The 18278-nt window shown below is 27.9% G+C and overlaps 1 protein-coding gene and 1 long non-coding RNA gene across 2 annotated transcripts; one reads left to right on the forward strand and one right to left on the reverse strand.

Annotated features, from left to right (window-relative positions):
- Window positions 1–5168: 5168 nt before the first annotated feature.
- On the reverse strand, window positions 5169–7230 carry LOC122269919 (uncharacterized). Its single transcript, XR_006225476.3, has 2 exons — window positions 6597–7230; window positions 5169–5826 (listed from the first exon to the last, which is right to left on the reverse strand). It is a non-coding gene; the product is annotated as an uncharacterized LOC122269919 (long non-coding RNA).
- Window positions 7231–7417: 187 nt separating this feature from the next.
- On the forward strand, window positions 7418–17784 carry Blos4 (biogenesis of lysosome-related organelles complex 1 subunit 4). Its single transcript, XM_043045298.3, has 5 exons — window positions 7418–7603; window positions 9452–9523; window positions 10669–10770; window positions 15557–15682; window positions 17475–17784. The coding sequence occupies exons 1-5, from the start codon at window positions 7427–7429 to the stop codon at window positions 17589–17591; spliced, it is 594 nt and encodes a 197-aa protein (XP_042901232.2). The 5' UTR covers window positions 7418–7426; the 3' UTR covers window positions 17592–17784.
- The last annotated feature ends 494 nt before the right edge of the window (window positions 17785–18278 follow it).

Raw genomic sequence — 18278 nt, forward strand, 5'->3', positions numbered from 1 at the left:
ACTCTTCCAAACAGGGTTGACATGATTTAAATCTCTCATTTAAACCAATTTATTTTCTTAAAATAAATCATTAAGTCAAAAATATTTTTATACAAAAAGCTATTTTTTAAATCTTTAAATTGTAATATTTTTTAAAGTTTGATTTCATTAGTATTGAAGGTTTCATCCGAAGAATAAAAGAAATGATGTATGTAAATTTTTATATTTAAAAAAAAAAGAAATTAAAGAAAAAAACTAAAAGCGAATAATGGCATGCTATTTAACTACTTTTAAAATAAAATTAGCTGTTTATAAACATATCTCATTGATACCCATTTTATTAAAATATAAGTACTAATAAAACTTTAGTTAGTGTACATCAATTATGATGAAAGACTTGCTCTACCAAGAGAAACTTATCTAATTTACTCTTCATTGGATATCTAACTGATAAATTCCAGTTTTTAATACTTCAAGATGTTTAGTTGGAGAAGAAACCATAATTTTACTTAATCAGTGAGTTTATAATTATTAATATATTGTATTAATTATTACAATGCTGAACATTTAATCAATGATTTTTTCCAATCCTGCTTATTAAATAAATAATATAACACCAGTATACAAGATCTGCTCATAAGATAATAGACATGTTAAACTAATTTCAGATTGGATGAGTCTCATAGATTGAAATTTAAACATTTAAAATCATAATACACAATTTCTACTATTTGAAGCTTATTAACGTGAGGAAAGAAAGAAAAAAAAATCGAAAGGTGTATTCTTCACAGTGTAATTAAAAATTTCATGAATATGCAAATAACAAATAAATACAATTGATTTATTTAAATAGATATAAATTTTAACAATATACCATAACCATTATAGTTTTTATTTCTTTTGTAAATATGTACGTAAATCCTTTTAACTTTTAAATATATATATATTAATTCATGTAAGTATATACAAATATATTATGAATACACAAAAACATTTTATTCCAAAACACATATCACTAAATATTGCTTTTCACGAATTTTTCTAATCAACTTACAACCTCTATAAAAATAATTTCTGAAATTATTGCATAGCTGCCAACTTAAACAGGAAAAATTCCCATAGATTTTACGAAATAATATAAAGTTCATGATAATTGCTGCATAATGTAAATATTTTATACATAGGGATTTTTATAGTCACCAAAATAGAAAAACTGCATTACTTTCAGTAATGATTGACATTAAATGAACTAATTTAAAAAGGGAGTTTTGAATAAAAATAAATTGAACATTTTAGAACAAAAAAAAGTTTTAAACTGATTTCTATAAATGAGACTCGCTTCACTTTGTATTAGTAATACATATTTAAATATTCAAGCAAGCAATAATGTGTGCAAAAATGCTATTTCAATAGGGATTTTTTTTAGGAAACTTACTCAATTTTAAAATGTACGAAAATAGGAGAATTTTTATTGAACCAGTAAACAAGGAAAAACAGGCAAAATCCAGTAAAGTTGACAGCTATGCTATTGTGAAAAAAAAATTTTTTTTTTAAGTAAAATATGTTAATTGATATAATAAATGTATACTTTTAACATATTTATCCATATCAATATTTAAGTAGAGTAAACTGCAGTATGCAAAAAGGCTACTTCTATTACACATTAAAATTATTTGCTTTAAGTAATAATGCAATATATAAAAAAATTATATAAATTTTTATACGTTGTATTACAAGATACTGGAGAAAAAAAAAGCTGCAAGTGCCAATTGTAAATTCAATTTTTCTGGTAAGAACAACTTGTTTAGAAATGCTAGTAAGCTGGAATGGTACAGTGGTTAGAGAGCTTGTTTCTGAGATATTCAATGATGGACACTGACCACTAAAATAAATAGATCATGAATCAGTTGCTGATCTTAGAAAGGACTTTCTTGCTGTGCATTGCAAATGTGAGGAGCTGCGAATTTATCCTGATATGTGTAGCAGAAGTTCTACTGCCGCTTAAAATTTCCAACAGAACTCCTTTTTACAACACTATTTAAGGGTCGCATGGTTGAACTTGAAAAGAAGTATATTAACCATGCAGATAGGCTGTTCAATGCCGGTAATTAACTAAAGGATATTTTCAAACACTTTGCCAGTTTTACTGCATTGTAATTGAAACTTTAAATTTTTTTTTACCAAAAAAAAAGGGGGGAGCACTTACAACTTTTCTTTCGATTCCCATTATTAATTCATTGGTTGTAAAGATTTCTATTTGAATAAACAACAATAAATATATTTTTGCAATTAGATTCTATATACAGATAAAATTACATATATAATTGTGATTTCCCTTTACCTTCATATATTTGTGAAAACATTAATATATTAATAAATGTATATCAGTGAGATATATTTAAATAAATTTGAAGGATATAAAGTCATTGCACATAAAAAAAATCACAGCACCAGATGACAAGGAAGTTTCACCAAACTGACAGAAACATTCTGTCCATGTGGTAACAGCCACATTAAAAATTTCATTTGCATTAAATTTCCAGAGATTTATTAAGATTTGGGAAAAAATCACATTTAATTTGTTTTTCCTAAATTTGTAATTTTGATTTCAAGACAAGATCAAAAATTGGAAAAGATTCAGATTTACATAAAGAGGTTGGATTTACTTGCTTAAAACTTTTGTGTTACCACTTGTTACCTATGAAATGGTCACAATTCCTTTGAGTTTATAAGTAGTAATATATTTTATTTTAATTTTCATGGATGTATTGTAAGTATTTTCAGTCAAGAGTAAATGTGGTTTATTATTCAGTATAATTTTACAATATTTTAAGTTAAATTGATATTAAATTTAAAACAATGTTTTTTAAACTCAATATGGCCTAGGTCTATCCTGGGACTGGGCATGTTTGACTAAGACTCTCATTCTTTGGGTCGATAAAATGAGTACCAAGCATGCTTGGGTACTAAACACTGAAGGTTCCTTGTTTAGCCAACCACCCAACTGAAGCATCTACTCCTGCAACCCAGAGCCACAAAATCAAGGAAACTGGGGAGAAGGCTTTGGCTCTCCATGGGCTGTCGCGCCTGTGAGTTAAGTTTTAAATATAAAAAATAACAGTAAGTTCATGTTATGGTTGATAAGTCATGATTTAGTTATTCTGACAAAGGATATACAGGAAAATGAACACATTAATTTTTTAATTGTGTGTAACATACTATATCACAGCTTTCTTTTGTTATTTAAAATATGTATGTTTGCTTTAAAAATTTATAATCAGATTGCTCTTAAGTAAAAACTTTTTTAGTTTAACAAGGGAATCTACTTAAATTGATATTTTTGCAAAAAGCTTTAACAATCTGTTTATCAATGCATTATCTAAAAAAAAGAAAAGTTAAATGGTCACAAGATTTGAGGAAGCTCATTAAAGACTATTATAGTAAAAAATAAGTAAAATACTCTTCAATTCAAAATTTCATTTTCACTTATAGATTCACTGTAAACTATAGTATTACTAATAATAATTCAACAATATATTATGTTTTTCTGTCAAGGACATGCTTAAGATTTTAGCGATCCTGGGCACAGTAAAACGTATTAGTGCTAATTTCATATTTCTTGCTACACAACATGCTGCAATTTTAAAAAAGAAAGGCATACAGAATATAAAATTTTTTAATATTATAGGTCTGAAAAACGTGTTTCAATTCTAATAATATGCAAATTATTTCATAATACTTAACAGTTGACAAATACAAATTTTTCCAACAAAAAATAAATTTCCATTAGAAACAACTTTAATGAATTCATAAATTTTTTTTCTATGGTAACCTAACGCACCAACCCAGGCCCTTTTTTCTATCCACAAAACAATATTTATAAATTCTGTCAAAACTGGTTTATAATTTGCATATTTTAAGAAAATTTTTAACATAAATATAACATTATTTAATAAGCATACACAAAACTTCACTAATTGCAACAAAAATTCAGTATTTTTAAAGAAGTAAATTTTTTTCATGCATTAAAAAATCGCCCCATAAGATATAACAAAATAATCTTTAATATTTTCAACAAGAATAAATATAGTATCCTAAACAATTCAAATCTTGCTAACAAATAATTTTCACAAAACATTAACTCAATATTAATTAACTGTTCAACCACATAAAATATAAAGAATTTAAATATTGCACTGCATGGTGAATGGTTTTCAAAAGCACTTAAAACAGATTTTCATCAAAAAAATTAGCAAAACAGCATTTTTTTTTTTAAATTTAGTAAATAGGCATACTTTATCATCAATTATTTAATTTCATTATAAAAATTTGATAGGCTTCCAAAAAACAACACATACTACCCATTTGGGTTATCAAGAATACTATAAAAAATTTGATTCCAAATCAAAAATATAATTATATTTTATACTTTACCCATCTTTTTTTACAACTGCAAAGTTCAACTAGTGAACTAGTAAGTTGTCATATAAAACCTGTGGATATCAATGATAATGAATTTGTTTCGGTCCACCACTTGTAAATGTTAATGCCCCTTTTTATTAATATAATGCACAGGATGACTATAGCTGACATTTACTATATCAAAAATCGGACGGCTGCAGCAATAATTTGCGGTAACGGATCAATCAGATAATTCAATAAAATTAAAATACATAACTTTACAAAATATGATCTTTTTGATTACATAACTAGCAGTCATTGCTTTCATCATAGCATCAATTTTAAAAATTGAAAAAAGTTAAGTGTACTACCTTTTTTTAGTATTTGCAGAAAGAAAAAAGTGACTTATAATTTATTCTTCAGTTTCTCATAAAAATCGACATAAATAAAGTCAATAATGTCATAAAATTATATAATTTTTAAGTAAACAAATTTATATAACATAAGTAATAATATTTTTAACATTATAACATAAGTTTATATAAAAAAATTTTGTATATCATATTATATTTTTGAAAATAAATAGAACTGGAAATGGAATCAAAGACCTCAATCAATTCACAATGAATGATAGAAATGATTTACTTTACACTTACGTTGTAGTAAGACATTTTTTGTAGCCAGAAAATAAGCAATAAAAAACAGTTTAAATTTTACAGTTAATAAACAAATGCACAAATCAAATTAGTATTTTAAGGTTTCTGATTTTGGTTTTGATATTGCTGGTAAAAAAAAAAAGGCATTAATTAATTTTCTTAATAAAAAATTGCACAAATTAGGTAAATAAATTAGTAATTTTAAATCTTTCATTCTTCTGATTACTTTTCTTTTCCACACTTTTTCATGAAAAAACTACACTAAATCACAATAGAATTTTATAAATAAAATAAATAATCAGACTGCATAACTTAATAAATTATGCTAAGAAAAATTTTTTATAATAATTTTGTAAATATAATTGTCAAGGATATATTTCGTTAGAAATGGGAATTGCCACACGATTTTGGCGATGAACATTAGAATGCTCATACAACTTATCTTTACGATAAAACCGTTTACCACAATGATCACATTTAAAATGCTTCTCACCAGTATGTAAATGACGATGCCTTTGGAGGGTTGCTTTCTGCGTAAATCTCTTTCCGCATAGATCACACGCAAAGGGCTTTTCTCCGGTGTGCACTCTTAAGTGAGTCAGTAAACTACTTTTAGAACTGCACCAACGGCCACATATTTGACAAACTAGTTGCTTGTCAGGACTGTTTAATCTGTAATCATCCGTATTACAGTTATACAAATCTTCATCTTTTGATTGTTTGAGGGTTAATGGAGATCTGGATTTTAAAAATCTTTGTGAGTTTAATATTAAATGCTGAATAACATCACCTAAAAAGAAAAGAAAAAAAAAATCAGAGTTACTAAAAAATGTGTCAGAGAAATAAAATTTTAAAAAAATTACAAAATAAAGGGAAAAAAATAGCTGCATACTAGATCAAATATGCATCAAAGAAAATATAATAATATAAATAAAATATAAATATAGATAAATAAAATTAGCAGCGTAATTTTCTAGCTAAAATTATAACTATAAAGATAAAACTATAAGAAAAAATTAATAATAAATTTGCATGCAAGTAAGGAAAATATTACAAATAAAATTAAAATACACAAGTTAAGTAGATAATTCAAAATGCAATGATAATAAAAAAAATGTCTTGGAAAATGTACAATTGAAAAATGCATAATTACAACAAGTTTACAAAGTAGGCAAATAAAGTTATATAGCAAATAAAACAGGCATAAATTTATATACTAAGATTTTAAATCTCTTAGAATTTAAAAGAAAGTAATCAGGCACAATAATTAATAAAAATGAAAGAGAAGTCTTCACAATTAGTGAGATTACTAATATTTTTTTCACTGCTAAGATACATTGAAGCATAATAATGGAAATAATGGGTAGAACAATCAATTATAGTTGCTTACTTATCAAAAATAAATAAATAAACAACTTGAAAGCTCAGAAACTGTTTATTAGAAGAGTAATTACTTTGCGAATTGTGACAACAATTCTCCATAACTGGTAGTACAAAAGTAAATGAAACAAAATAATAGTAATTTGAATTAAAAAATAAGCTAAAATAATGACTACTTACTTTATGAGGTAATTAAAAAAATAGAAAAGATAAATCAGTTTTTATATGCATACATCTATAACTTGATGGATTTTATTTAAAACTTTTAATGTTCAAAAAATTCATACAATAATTAGTCATCAGCTTAATTATGAGGAAACTTGAAATACAAAATGACATGCAAACACAAAGCAAATAAAAGAACAAAAAATATAGAATTAAACAAAATTAAATTGTATTCACAAATATCATTGATAAGTAAATATACAGAATTCCTGTTATATAAGAGAATAAATTTTTTTTGTTTACTTAGGATAGTAAATTTAAATCAACACAATAATTAGAACTTAAAAGTGCTTTACGCAAATTATAAAACAAGCAAAACAAATAAAATTAAAGTTCATAATTAATAAAAAACATATTCTATGCTATGAAATACATAACTAAAATTGCAAGTAAATAATAATATTTTGAGTTAAATTGAAAGAACACAATTTTCACTAAAAAGCTTTCGATTCCTAGAATATTCACATAAATATTATTGTTAAAAAATTTAACGATAAATTATAAAATCATAAACAAATTAAAACGATCTACAAAAGTTCAACAAAAGTTTAGATTTATTTTTGTACACGCAAGTTTCTCTTTTGAAATCAAATTTGATGCCAATTGCATATACGAAATTTTTGTAGGTCAAATTATTAATTTGACTTTTCTTTTTTTAATAATTAAGCATGATTAAGAGTTGAAAAATAAAAATATAAATTAGTTTTTAATGAAATAATGCATTAAAATTTTGAATTACTGAAGTTACAAAATAATGATATATTTAGCGTCTTCCATTTTTATATATGGCATCAAAAATAAGACATGACATTTTTGTAAACATGGCAGACGAAATTTCGGCACCTGTAGAAATTAAATCTGTTGATGAAGAAAACTCATGTGAAAAACCAAAAATAAGTTCTCTTGTTACTCAACTTACTGAAGATTATTCTAAGTACCTCCAAGTAAATGCAGCATCTGAAGTAAGTATCTCTTGCTTTTAAAAATCTCTTATTCGTTTAAGGAATATAAGTAATAAAATTAGCTTTTAAGAAAATTTTCTTTTGTTTTCTCATGGTAGTTACCTTACCAACTGTGAATGCTTGTTAATTAAATTTTACATTTTAGTGTATTTTCACCTTATTCATTAATTTTTTTTTTTTTTTTTTTTTTTACAGAGTTGCAGTATTTAAAAACAGACATCAAATATTCTATGAAGTTTAATAACGCGTAGAGCTTTTTAGGTTCTAACATTATAAACTTCAAGTGCATAATTTATCGTTTTTTACTTCTTGAACTTTAATTTTACCATCTACAAATAATAGTTTAAGCTGTTTTTCTTTATGAATATTTTTTACTTGTTTGCTTTAATTTTATCTACTGTTTCTAAACTGTATAATTAGTATTAAAACTTAACAGGTACAGTAAATATAAGTTTCACTTCAATGTTTTTCTTAGTACTGGTTTTAGTTTCCTATGTCCTTTCAGACGTTGCATACTATAGTGGGCTGATTGTAAGACCACCCAAGTCAAATATCACTGCTAATGGTTATTGAGGAAGGAAGAAAAGGATTAATTGTTAAACAACTTGAAAGCTTTTTCTTCTGTATTTAAAACTGAAAATTGTGATAAAATATTTATATGAAGGTGCATTTTTATATAAACGATATTTTTTGAATAAAATAATGGTAAAATTTTAAATTGCTGGGAAAATTTAACCAGTTGAAAACAATCCTAACAAAGTAATTAATTAATTAATTTATTCCAAATTCTTAATTTAAATTATTGAGTTGAATTAACTTTTCTAGAGTTAATTGTTATCTAAACAGTGAATTAATTTTCTTTTTTTAAAAATGGATTATGTAAACTAAAAAGAATAAGTACACATAATTTATTTAGATGTAAGAGTACATATTTATACTTATTTATGAAAATAGGAGTATAATTCATTTAAAATAAAACATTTCAATAGGTTAAATAGGTTTTAATATTTCATATAAAAGTAAGATAAGAAAACAATATTTTTTAATTGAGTAAATATGAAGGGAAACTTTCAAATTTTTTGTAGTATATTTAATTTTACGCGTTTAAATTTAAACTAATATTCTTTGCTATACATACTGATTATTTTTAAATTTTAGTTTCCTGCTCTTTTCTTGGAATAATTTTAAGTGGTTTAAATTTTTCACGTAAATATCAGTTCACGACTCCAAGAATTCACAGTCTTACCCTTCCCCATTCCATATAAGCAAATAAATTTCAAAGGACCATTTAACAAGCCTTTAAAAAGCATTAAATTATGCTATGAATTTCAATTAAAAGGGAAAAACTGATCTTTAAAGTGGTTCTAATGATGAGAATTTTAAACCGAATGCAATTTTAACAAAGGAGATATTTTTCTATATCTGTGTGGCTTTCCACCAACTACCTTTGTCAGACGGCAAATGATTTTTTAACTTGCAAATATTTAAAATAAAAATGCTTAGTTGTTTGCCTGGGGGGCTGCCTATAAACTTGATACTTCAAAGTGGTCCCCTTCTGTAATGTTTTTTATATTTTTTCTCATGTTACTGTTTGCAGTCACCAAAATTGAATAATTTTTGGCACCGGTAGAAATCTTTCTTAAACAAAAGATTTGAATTGCATTTGGCACTGTACTTCTACTCATTATTAGAAAAAAGTCCATAAAGTTTCGGCATTTTCAGCATTTTATCAGAGAAATTTTCCTTTTATGTGTTTTAACTGAAGCTGTATATATTATGCTGAAATAAGTGTAATGCATCTTATACTGTATAATTGCTATTTTTTTACTAAAATAAAAAACTTTTTAGAAAGCTGTATTGGATGATGAAGTGGAAGACATACTTACTCGTTTAGATGAGTTTACATCACTTGTTGATATGGTAATCTTTTTTTATTATTATATTTTGTGCAATTTTTAACCTGTGCATGTGGTATTTGTAATTTAGTATTTTGAAATTAAGCAATGAAATTTTGTAAAACAAAATATTTTTAAGAGCAATCATAGACCGTTCTTATCATATGCAGTTTATATCAGTACTTAAAGTGCAGTTTATATCAGTATCAAAATTTAATTGAAGTGCACAAAGGCAGCTACAAAATTAGATTTTTTAGCACCTGTTCTAATGAAACTGCATTTTTCTTGTCTAACTTCATACATTACTTGCTCTAATAACTCTTAATGGTTTGTTGACTGAAAATTTTTCACAGAAACTGTCATTTCACTGGCTATTATGTATTTTTGTAAGTGAATATGGAAGCAAAGTAAAATATTCTAAATATTGATTGAATTTATTGGAAAATTAATTTGTCATTAGTCAACAATGTTTGGGCATGAGTTAATGTGTCACCAGTAGCTTATATTTTTAAAAAAATGCTAGTAAAAACATATTTTTTTTGGGGGGGGGAGTTAACATTGAGTAAATGTTTCCATCCTGCTGAATTAGAAATTTCTTCTATTCATTGTATCAGATATACATTTGAAAAGAAATAAAATTATTTTTTATGCGTAGCATGTTGACAGCCGGTGGCTGAGCGGTAGCGCTTCGCGCTGTCGTGCCACAGGTCCCCGGCTCGATCCTCGGACCGGGCAAGGTTGATTCAGCCTTTCATCCCTTCAGTGGGTCGATAAATGAGTACCAAGCATGCTTGGGAACTAAACACTGGGAAGTTCCGTGTTCGGCTGACCACCTGGCCGGAACATCTGCTCCTGCACCCCAGAGCCCAAGAAAACTGAGATGGGCACAGTAGGCCTTGGCCCTTCATGGGCTCTCGCGCCACTGAGTTTAGTTTATTGAAAAAAAATATGCGCTTTTAGCACACTAAACGTATTTAATTGTGTGATGTTTAAAAACTGAATATTAAGTATCTGAGAAAACTGTGACTAAACATTTAACAGGTACAAAATTTCTAGTGCTTTGCTACTGAAAAGCATGATTTTTGTACATTAACTTTCATATTTTTTTGTATTTTTACTGTGAACCTTGTTCTTTTTATGCGATTAACTTGTGAGTTTTGTTCATTTAAGGTTAGAGGAGATAATGCATTATGCCTCAATCAAACTCTGCCAGAAATTTATAAAAAATATGAAGAGATGGAGACTACTTTCCATAAAATTGATAGGTTAGAGGTAATAATATACATTTTTTCCCTCCTAAATCCATTCTTCAACACGTCATTAGCTCATCACCTAATTTACATAAGTTATTTATTACAAAAAATTTTGTATAACTTTACATTATGCAATTTACAAGTAAAATGATGCTATTACTAATTTATTTATAATCTGGATGTTAAGGACAATAAAAACAAAGTTAAATACTTTTTAAGCAAACACTTTATTTATTTGTAAATTAGGCCTTCTTAAACCGCAGTACATTTTCTAAACCATAAAAATTTTTTAGCTGTAGTTATACTTATCTAATTTCAAAATTTTTTCAACCCGAACTTATGGTGTTATGAATTGTAGTTAAATTAGTATATTTGAAAAAATTATTTTATCTTTTGACAGTCTGTTAGAAAATGCATGTCAATAAGAGTTAAATTGTATTTGTCAAAAATTTGCACTTGAAACCTTAGAAAACATAGATTAATACTTACATGTATTAAATGGACATGTAAATAATGACAAAAATCTACCAAAATTATTTAACTAAAGTTCTTTGGTTTGCTGACTTTGGTTAAAGTTTTTTACTGATTTCGGTAAAATGCTGGTTTACTTACTTTGGTTAAAGTTTCTTAAGAAATCTTTTGTTTTGTGTCATAGAAATGTGAAGAAAGAAAGACTTCAAACATCTTTTACGAATTAACCATTATATACCCTCTTCGTAAGGCGGTCACTCTCGTAAACAAACACAGGCAGTCATTGACGCTAAAATGTTATTTTCAATCACTTCAAACAATTTTCAATCTCTTAAAAAAAGCTATTTCGAACAGGAAAAAACTAATGTTCCTCTTTCCACTGTTTTTAAAAGCATGTCAGATTTTTGCTTTTTCCATAACTTGCAATTTTGTTAAGCTATTTCACTACTAAAGAATCAATCACTCTTCTGTCACCTTCCTTTATCATTGCAAGAAAAAACGAGAGAAAATGCTTTTGCGCATGTGAATATTTTGGACAGCGACATCTTTTGATTTTTTAAACTAGAAGACAAAGGTGACGAGACTTCACAATTTAAAATGAGGCATTAAATGTTCTCAGTTCTTCTTCCTATTATGTAATAAATAATGAAGTCAACTGTTGATAATAATTAAGTTGTAATATGGCCAGTGATTTAATAATTATTACATTCATTTTCATTTGATAATTAAACCCCAATTTTAAGTCACTTTTAATGAAACCCTAATTTTATAGCACTTTAATTTTTAACTACCCCCTTTCAAGTTGAGATTGGTTAGTAAAATAGTTTTGTTTTGAAAGACTAGATAGGCTTTCCCCTCTAGCAGAGATGGATTCACCCAACAGTCTGCTGCTCTTCTTCTAATCAATTCGATAACTATACAACAAATAACATGATAACAAATCTAGTTATCCAGTTGTTCATATAAATTATGATCAATTAAGAATACAATGACTCCATCAGGCATGATACCTTGCAGATAGGTACTGTCACAATCTTTTTTCCCCCTATGTATCTTGTGAGGTTTATATTCAAGGAAGTATTGCCACATTTCCTTTCAAGCGATGATAGGACATAGATTACTGAAATTCTGACGGTTCTGTTTCCAAATTTGATGTGCTTGGCAGGAGAAAGTGTTATCAACATACGAGGGTGTTTCGAAAAGTAAAGATACACCGTACGCCAGAGGAAAAGAAAAGTTTTGGCGAGCAAGTTGGCAACACAGGTTTTAACCTTGAACCGTTAGCCTTCTCCTCGCGGTCGTTCGGCATTTCAACGTTGATTCTGGTTGGAGTAGGTCGTGTTTAAAATGGCTGCGGTGAATCAGAATCCCGCCAAATGTGAAGTGCGCTCCGTCATACGTTTTCTCCATGCAAAAGGTCAGAGACCAGCGAATATTCATAAAGAAATTGTTTCTGTTTATGGGAACGTTAAGAATAGACAAAATGTAACGAAGTGGTGTCGTCATTTCTCTAAAGGTAGGACCGATATTCATGACGAACAAAGAACAGGTCGGCCATCTGTGATCTGTGACGCCCTTCTTCAGAGAACGGAGGAAGCAATTCGTGCGAATAGACGTCTCAAATTGAAAGAATTGAGTCAGATCATACCGGAAGTTTCAATGACAACTCTTTATGAAGTTGTGACTGTCAAGTTAGGGTACAGGAAATTGTGTGCGCGCTGGGTTCCAAAAATGTTAACAGAAGAACACAAAAAGAAAAGGATGGGCTTTGCACTCGACTTCCTCACACGCTATGCAGAAGCAGGTGATGAGTTCCTTGATCACATTGTGACAGGTGACGAGACGTGGGTTTATCACCATAAACCTGAATCCAAGCAACAATCAATGCAATGGCGCCATTCGAATTCACCCAAAGCCAAGAAATTCAAAACTTCGATTTCAGCGAAAAAAATCATGGCTTCTGTTTTTTGGGACAGACAAGGCATTCTTCTATTGGAATTTATGCCTCCCGGAACGACAATTAATGCAGCTGCATATTGCCAGACTTTGAAACGTCTTCGAAGGGCAATTCAAAACAAACGCAGGGGAATGCTGACAAATGGAGTCCGCTTGCTTCATGACAACGCTCGGCCTCACACAGCGCTCGTAACCAAAGCACAACTCAAACAATTCAAATGGCAAGTATTGGACCATCCACCATACAGCCCGGACCTTGCGCCCAGCGACTTCCATTTATTCCTTTACCTGAAGTCACATCTTGGTGGAAAATCATTCCACGACGATGATGAGATCAAAGATGAAGTTGAAATGTGGTTCCGACAACAGGCGGCAACCTTCTATGACTGTGGGATACAAATGCTTGTGCACCGACTTAACAAATGTTTGGATAACGGGGGTGATTATGTCGAAAAATAATAAACAATCAAGTTAATAAGATGTAACTGACGTTTTATAAATAAATGTTTTTTTTTAAGGAATGCGATCCATTGTATCTTTACTTTTCGAAACGCCCTCGTAATTATTTTGTAAACATGGATGAAAATCAGGCCCGATACCTATGTGGAAAGGATAATAAATCAGTGATAAGAATATTTCAGTTTTTCATTTCTTTCCGCAAAAGTAAACTTGTTTTTGACTAATGTAATATAATTGCTACTTTGGTATGGATGCAATTAAGCAGGAAATATTAATATAAAATGTTCTTATTACGAGTTTTAATAGCAGACCTGGAAAATATCGAATGCCAAAAGAATATTTAAAATATGGACAATTTAATCGCAAATAATGAAGTCAATAATATTGTCAATGATAATGAAGAAACTGATACTTAATTGATGTTGCCTGAAAAAGTACCAAAAGTGAAAATTTTATAATATGCTCAAGTTTGTATTGAGGAACCAAGACAATTTTTTCATTTATCCAAAAATGATGAAATTGGTAAAAATATGCTAAATGATTTAAAAATATGTCATGAATATATCTTAAGCTGGTTAAAACAAACTTCGATCACATCTTTCTTTTCAATTGGATAAATATAAAACAAAAATATGCAAATATATAGATAGAATATCTTGATCTATTCTTTTTATACTATGATTTTATTAAGTTGATGGTTATTAGAGATTATTTAACTATTTATATATCATTGCAACTATGCTAAAAACAATTTATGGTGTTAGCCTTTCCTGTTAGTGTACTCTTCCCATAACTGGACAATTCCAGAAAAAGTCCACTTAACCAAGATTTCACTGTGTGCATATATAGATGTGATGGATACAGAAAAGATTTTATTCTTGCCTTAACTGTTTCATTTAGGTATTATTGGTTAATAAGAATACAATAAAGGACTATAATAAAGTGCTTGTTGCGTACAGAAATAAAAATCTTTCTTTACATTTCGCATATTTTCAGAATTTTCAATATTAATGCTTATTACTACAGTCGAACTCGTTTATAACGAGCACAAAGGGACCGTAACATGCACTCGTTAAATCCGAGTGCTCGTAATAAACGGGTCCTTAAGGCAGGCGTGCAACCAGAAGAGGGGGGGGGGGTCAAATTATTAAGTTTACATAAAATTTAATTAATACGTACTTACTTTAATTAAATACTTTTCTTAATTTAATAACAATTATCCCCCCCCTCAAGCAGCAAAAAATTTCTAGTTGCTCTACAGTCTTAAAGAAAAGAAGCAATAAACGGAAAGAAAAATAAAGGAAAAGATTCTTACCAAAACATTTATTTTTTTCATTAATCTACATATTTAAAATAGTAGTTTGTTAGCTTACTTTGAAGTTTCAGTTCGAGGTTTTTTTTTTATTTCGCGCTTATTTCTTATCATTTAAAAAAAAAGATTGCAAGACAGAAAAATATTGCTCGCTAAAACCGAGTCTTGCTCGTTAAAAGCGACTTCTGTTCCATAGACTTAACATTGATTCAACCAAATATTCTCGTTTCCCTCAGTAAATCCGAGTTCTCGTTAAATCCGAGCTCGTTATAAACGAGTTCGACTGTATTATTACAATGCTTATAAAAGAGCGTGGTGGCTTAGGGGATAGAGTGTTCGCTACCCAATGAGGTGACCTGGGTTCGATCCCATCGATAGCTGGTTGATTCGAATTCCACACCCGGCTCTCACCAACCAATATTCTCAGTGGTAGGTAGAACAAGACCACAGAGTTGAACATTAGTAGCCATAAACCCTAAATTGGGCCGGCTGTTCAACGGCGGTTATATAAAAATGCTTATAAAAATATTAATATGATATTGTTAGACATTCAAGAAAATATTTCCTAAATCTATTTTAATAATTTATAAGAAATACAATTTTCTAGGAAATGCTCAAAGTTGTTAAGCAGAATCTGGATGTTTTGGAGGAGAAAGTAAATGTTGCAGAAGAGCAATTAGAGAGTAGTTCTGTAAAAAAGCTATTTAATACTCTACAAAAACCTTTGTTTTCAGTAAGTGATTTGATTAATTATTTCAATGTAAAATTTCTAAGACTTAAATATATCATAGGCCAAGCTACAATGTAATTTTTTTTCTTTTGAATGAATGGTAAAAATATAATTGAGGTATTTGGTTTCAAAAATATATTCAAGGTATTTTGGCTTCTGGTTGGTTCAATCATATTGTCTTTAGACTCTTTCCAAATTTTTTTATTCAAATATGCAACTTAATATTATGTTCTAGATACAAATCTCTTTAAACACTTAAGAAAAAGATACAATGTGAGGAATTCTGAAATGCATAATTGATATGGTTTCGAAATCATCTATAAAAAATAAAAAAACAGAGCACAAGATTGCAATTTATTTGGACAAACAAAAAAACTTGCTTTAAATGATTTCTAAACCATATTTTATTATTTATTTATTTTTTACATTAAATAAAAAAATTGTAATTTAACATTTCAGAATTATAATTTTTGTAAACCTTGGTTTTTACATAGTTGAGAAAATTTGTTTACCCAAAGATGTTTTAGTAAATATTTATTATTATTTTTTCAATAATGGTCAAAAAAATTTAGAATTGTAAGGTGTAAAAATTTTTGCATCATAATTCGGTTGAATAGTTCCTGAGAAATTAAATTTTAATTATCTGACATTTTTGTGTCTGATTTCATAACTTAAAATATCCTCTGCACTTATTAATCAGCATATTTGAAGTCACCCCCTCAAACCATTAAGATAAAGTCCTAAAACATGAAAATCCGATCATTAGATTGAAAGTTATTTTGCACATTGTACATTTTGTACTTCATGAAAGAGGACACATAAGAATTAAACCAATTACTAGGCTCTTACATGAATAAATTTTTAATATACTTAAAGTATACTCAAAAGTGTTCACACACTTATGTGTCTCTATTATGCTATGCCAAGTGAACCAATTTTTAAATTTCAGTTTAAGTGTAGCTAGATGCTAAAAACTGCAGCAGTAATAGGTTATATGGTATGATTGATTTAATGTGAGTGACATGTGTAATTCCTTAACTACATGAATATATGGTAAGCATGATTTGTAAAATGAGATTCTTTTATATTTAAGACAAATACAATATGAGTTTAACTTAAAACTGAAAAACATTTTAACTCTAAATTTTATTTAAACTTCTGAAGCAAAAATATTAATGTCTAGATTTATATATCATAGGATAGGTGTGATATTTTATTTGTGAAAAAGTTATCAAACCATTAGAATTTTACTTAGCATTATTTTTCACTCTTATAGTTTTTACGAGCATTATAATATTAAATTACAGATTCCCCTCCCCCTTAAAACTTGCCATTTGATTATTATTATTTTTTAAAATATATATGAAGAAATATTTAAATAAAAACACAGAAGCTTTTCAACTAAATCTGCAACTGTTTTTTTAGATCCTCAATTAACAAGTTTTTTAAGAAATTGTACAACAAATTTTATTAAAATGAGTGAGGAGCAAAAAACCACTAGTTCAGCTAACGTGGAATGTCCCTATAGAAATATCTGAATTCGAATATATGTATGTAAGGTCTAAAAATAGGCCTAATTTCATTAATTAAATAACATTACAGAAAATGTTATTTTTTAAGTCCAGATAGCAGCAAAATGGTAAAGTCCAACTCACCAGTTGTAGCGCTTTGGGTTCTTCAATGATTGCATTATCATTATAACTTCTTGCTATTAAAGGAGAAAAAAAATTATTTGGCATGCAATAATATTTTACTGTTTGTGTCATTTTTTTTAAAAATTATATTTTCCTTTCAGAAAAAAACCAATGAACCAAAGAAGAACATAAAATATGAGCCACCTGAAATATTTAAAGCTGAAGTATTCTTTTCCGATTCTACCCAAAGTAATGAGAATTCTGCAATCACTCCGTGAGACTTATTTTGTTAGAAAACAAACCTGTGATTTCTTCATTTATGATCCAATCAACATCATTAAATTTGAAGTCAGCCTGCCATTACCATCATTACAATGCCAAGACCAAGAATGTACAAAGTTGTTTTGTTGTAAAATTTTTGTGATGTAAGCCTTAATCCTTTTGACGTAATAAAATTGCTTTTGCTTAAAAGGGGCTCAGAAGTTCATTTTTTTCACCTTAGATAAAAATAAATGTATCATGACATATTTAGGTTTAAATCAAATTAAAGGTTAAAATAAATAAGACTTTTTATAAGAAGAAGCTGATTATAAATGTTAACAAGAAAAAAAGACTTTGTTTTGGAAACTGTTTAGTTACGAAACTATTTGGAAATATTATTAGCTTCCATTTCCAAGGTATATTTTGGCATATATGTGAATTTTATAAAATTACAATCAATTAATTTACTTACAAATAATGTGTAAATATAAATAGATGCCTTTATATTAATTAAATATGTTCCTGCAAATAGCTTATTAATATATAGGAAAACTTAATTTTTTTAAAAAAAATGTTCTTAAAATTATAAAAAAATTGCCTTTGAAATGGAATTTTTTCCCCTCATAATTGAAAAAAGAATTTCAATCTAATTTTTCATAGAAATTTAAATGATTAAAGATTGAAATAAATGTTAAAATAACTAA

This window comes from Parasteatoda tepidariorum, chromosome 8 (genome assembly GCF_982258835.1).
Source record: "Parasteatoda tepidariorum strain Cologne lab strain chromosome 8, Ptep-v5.0, whole genome shotgun sequence".
In the NCBI taxonomy this organism is placed as follows: Eukaryota; Metazoa; Arthropoda; class Arachnida; order Araneae; family Theridiidae; genus Parasteatoda; species Parasteatoda tepidariorum.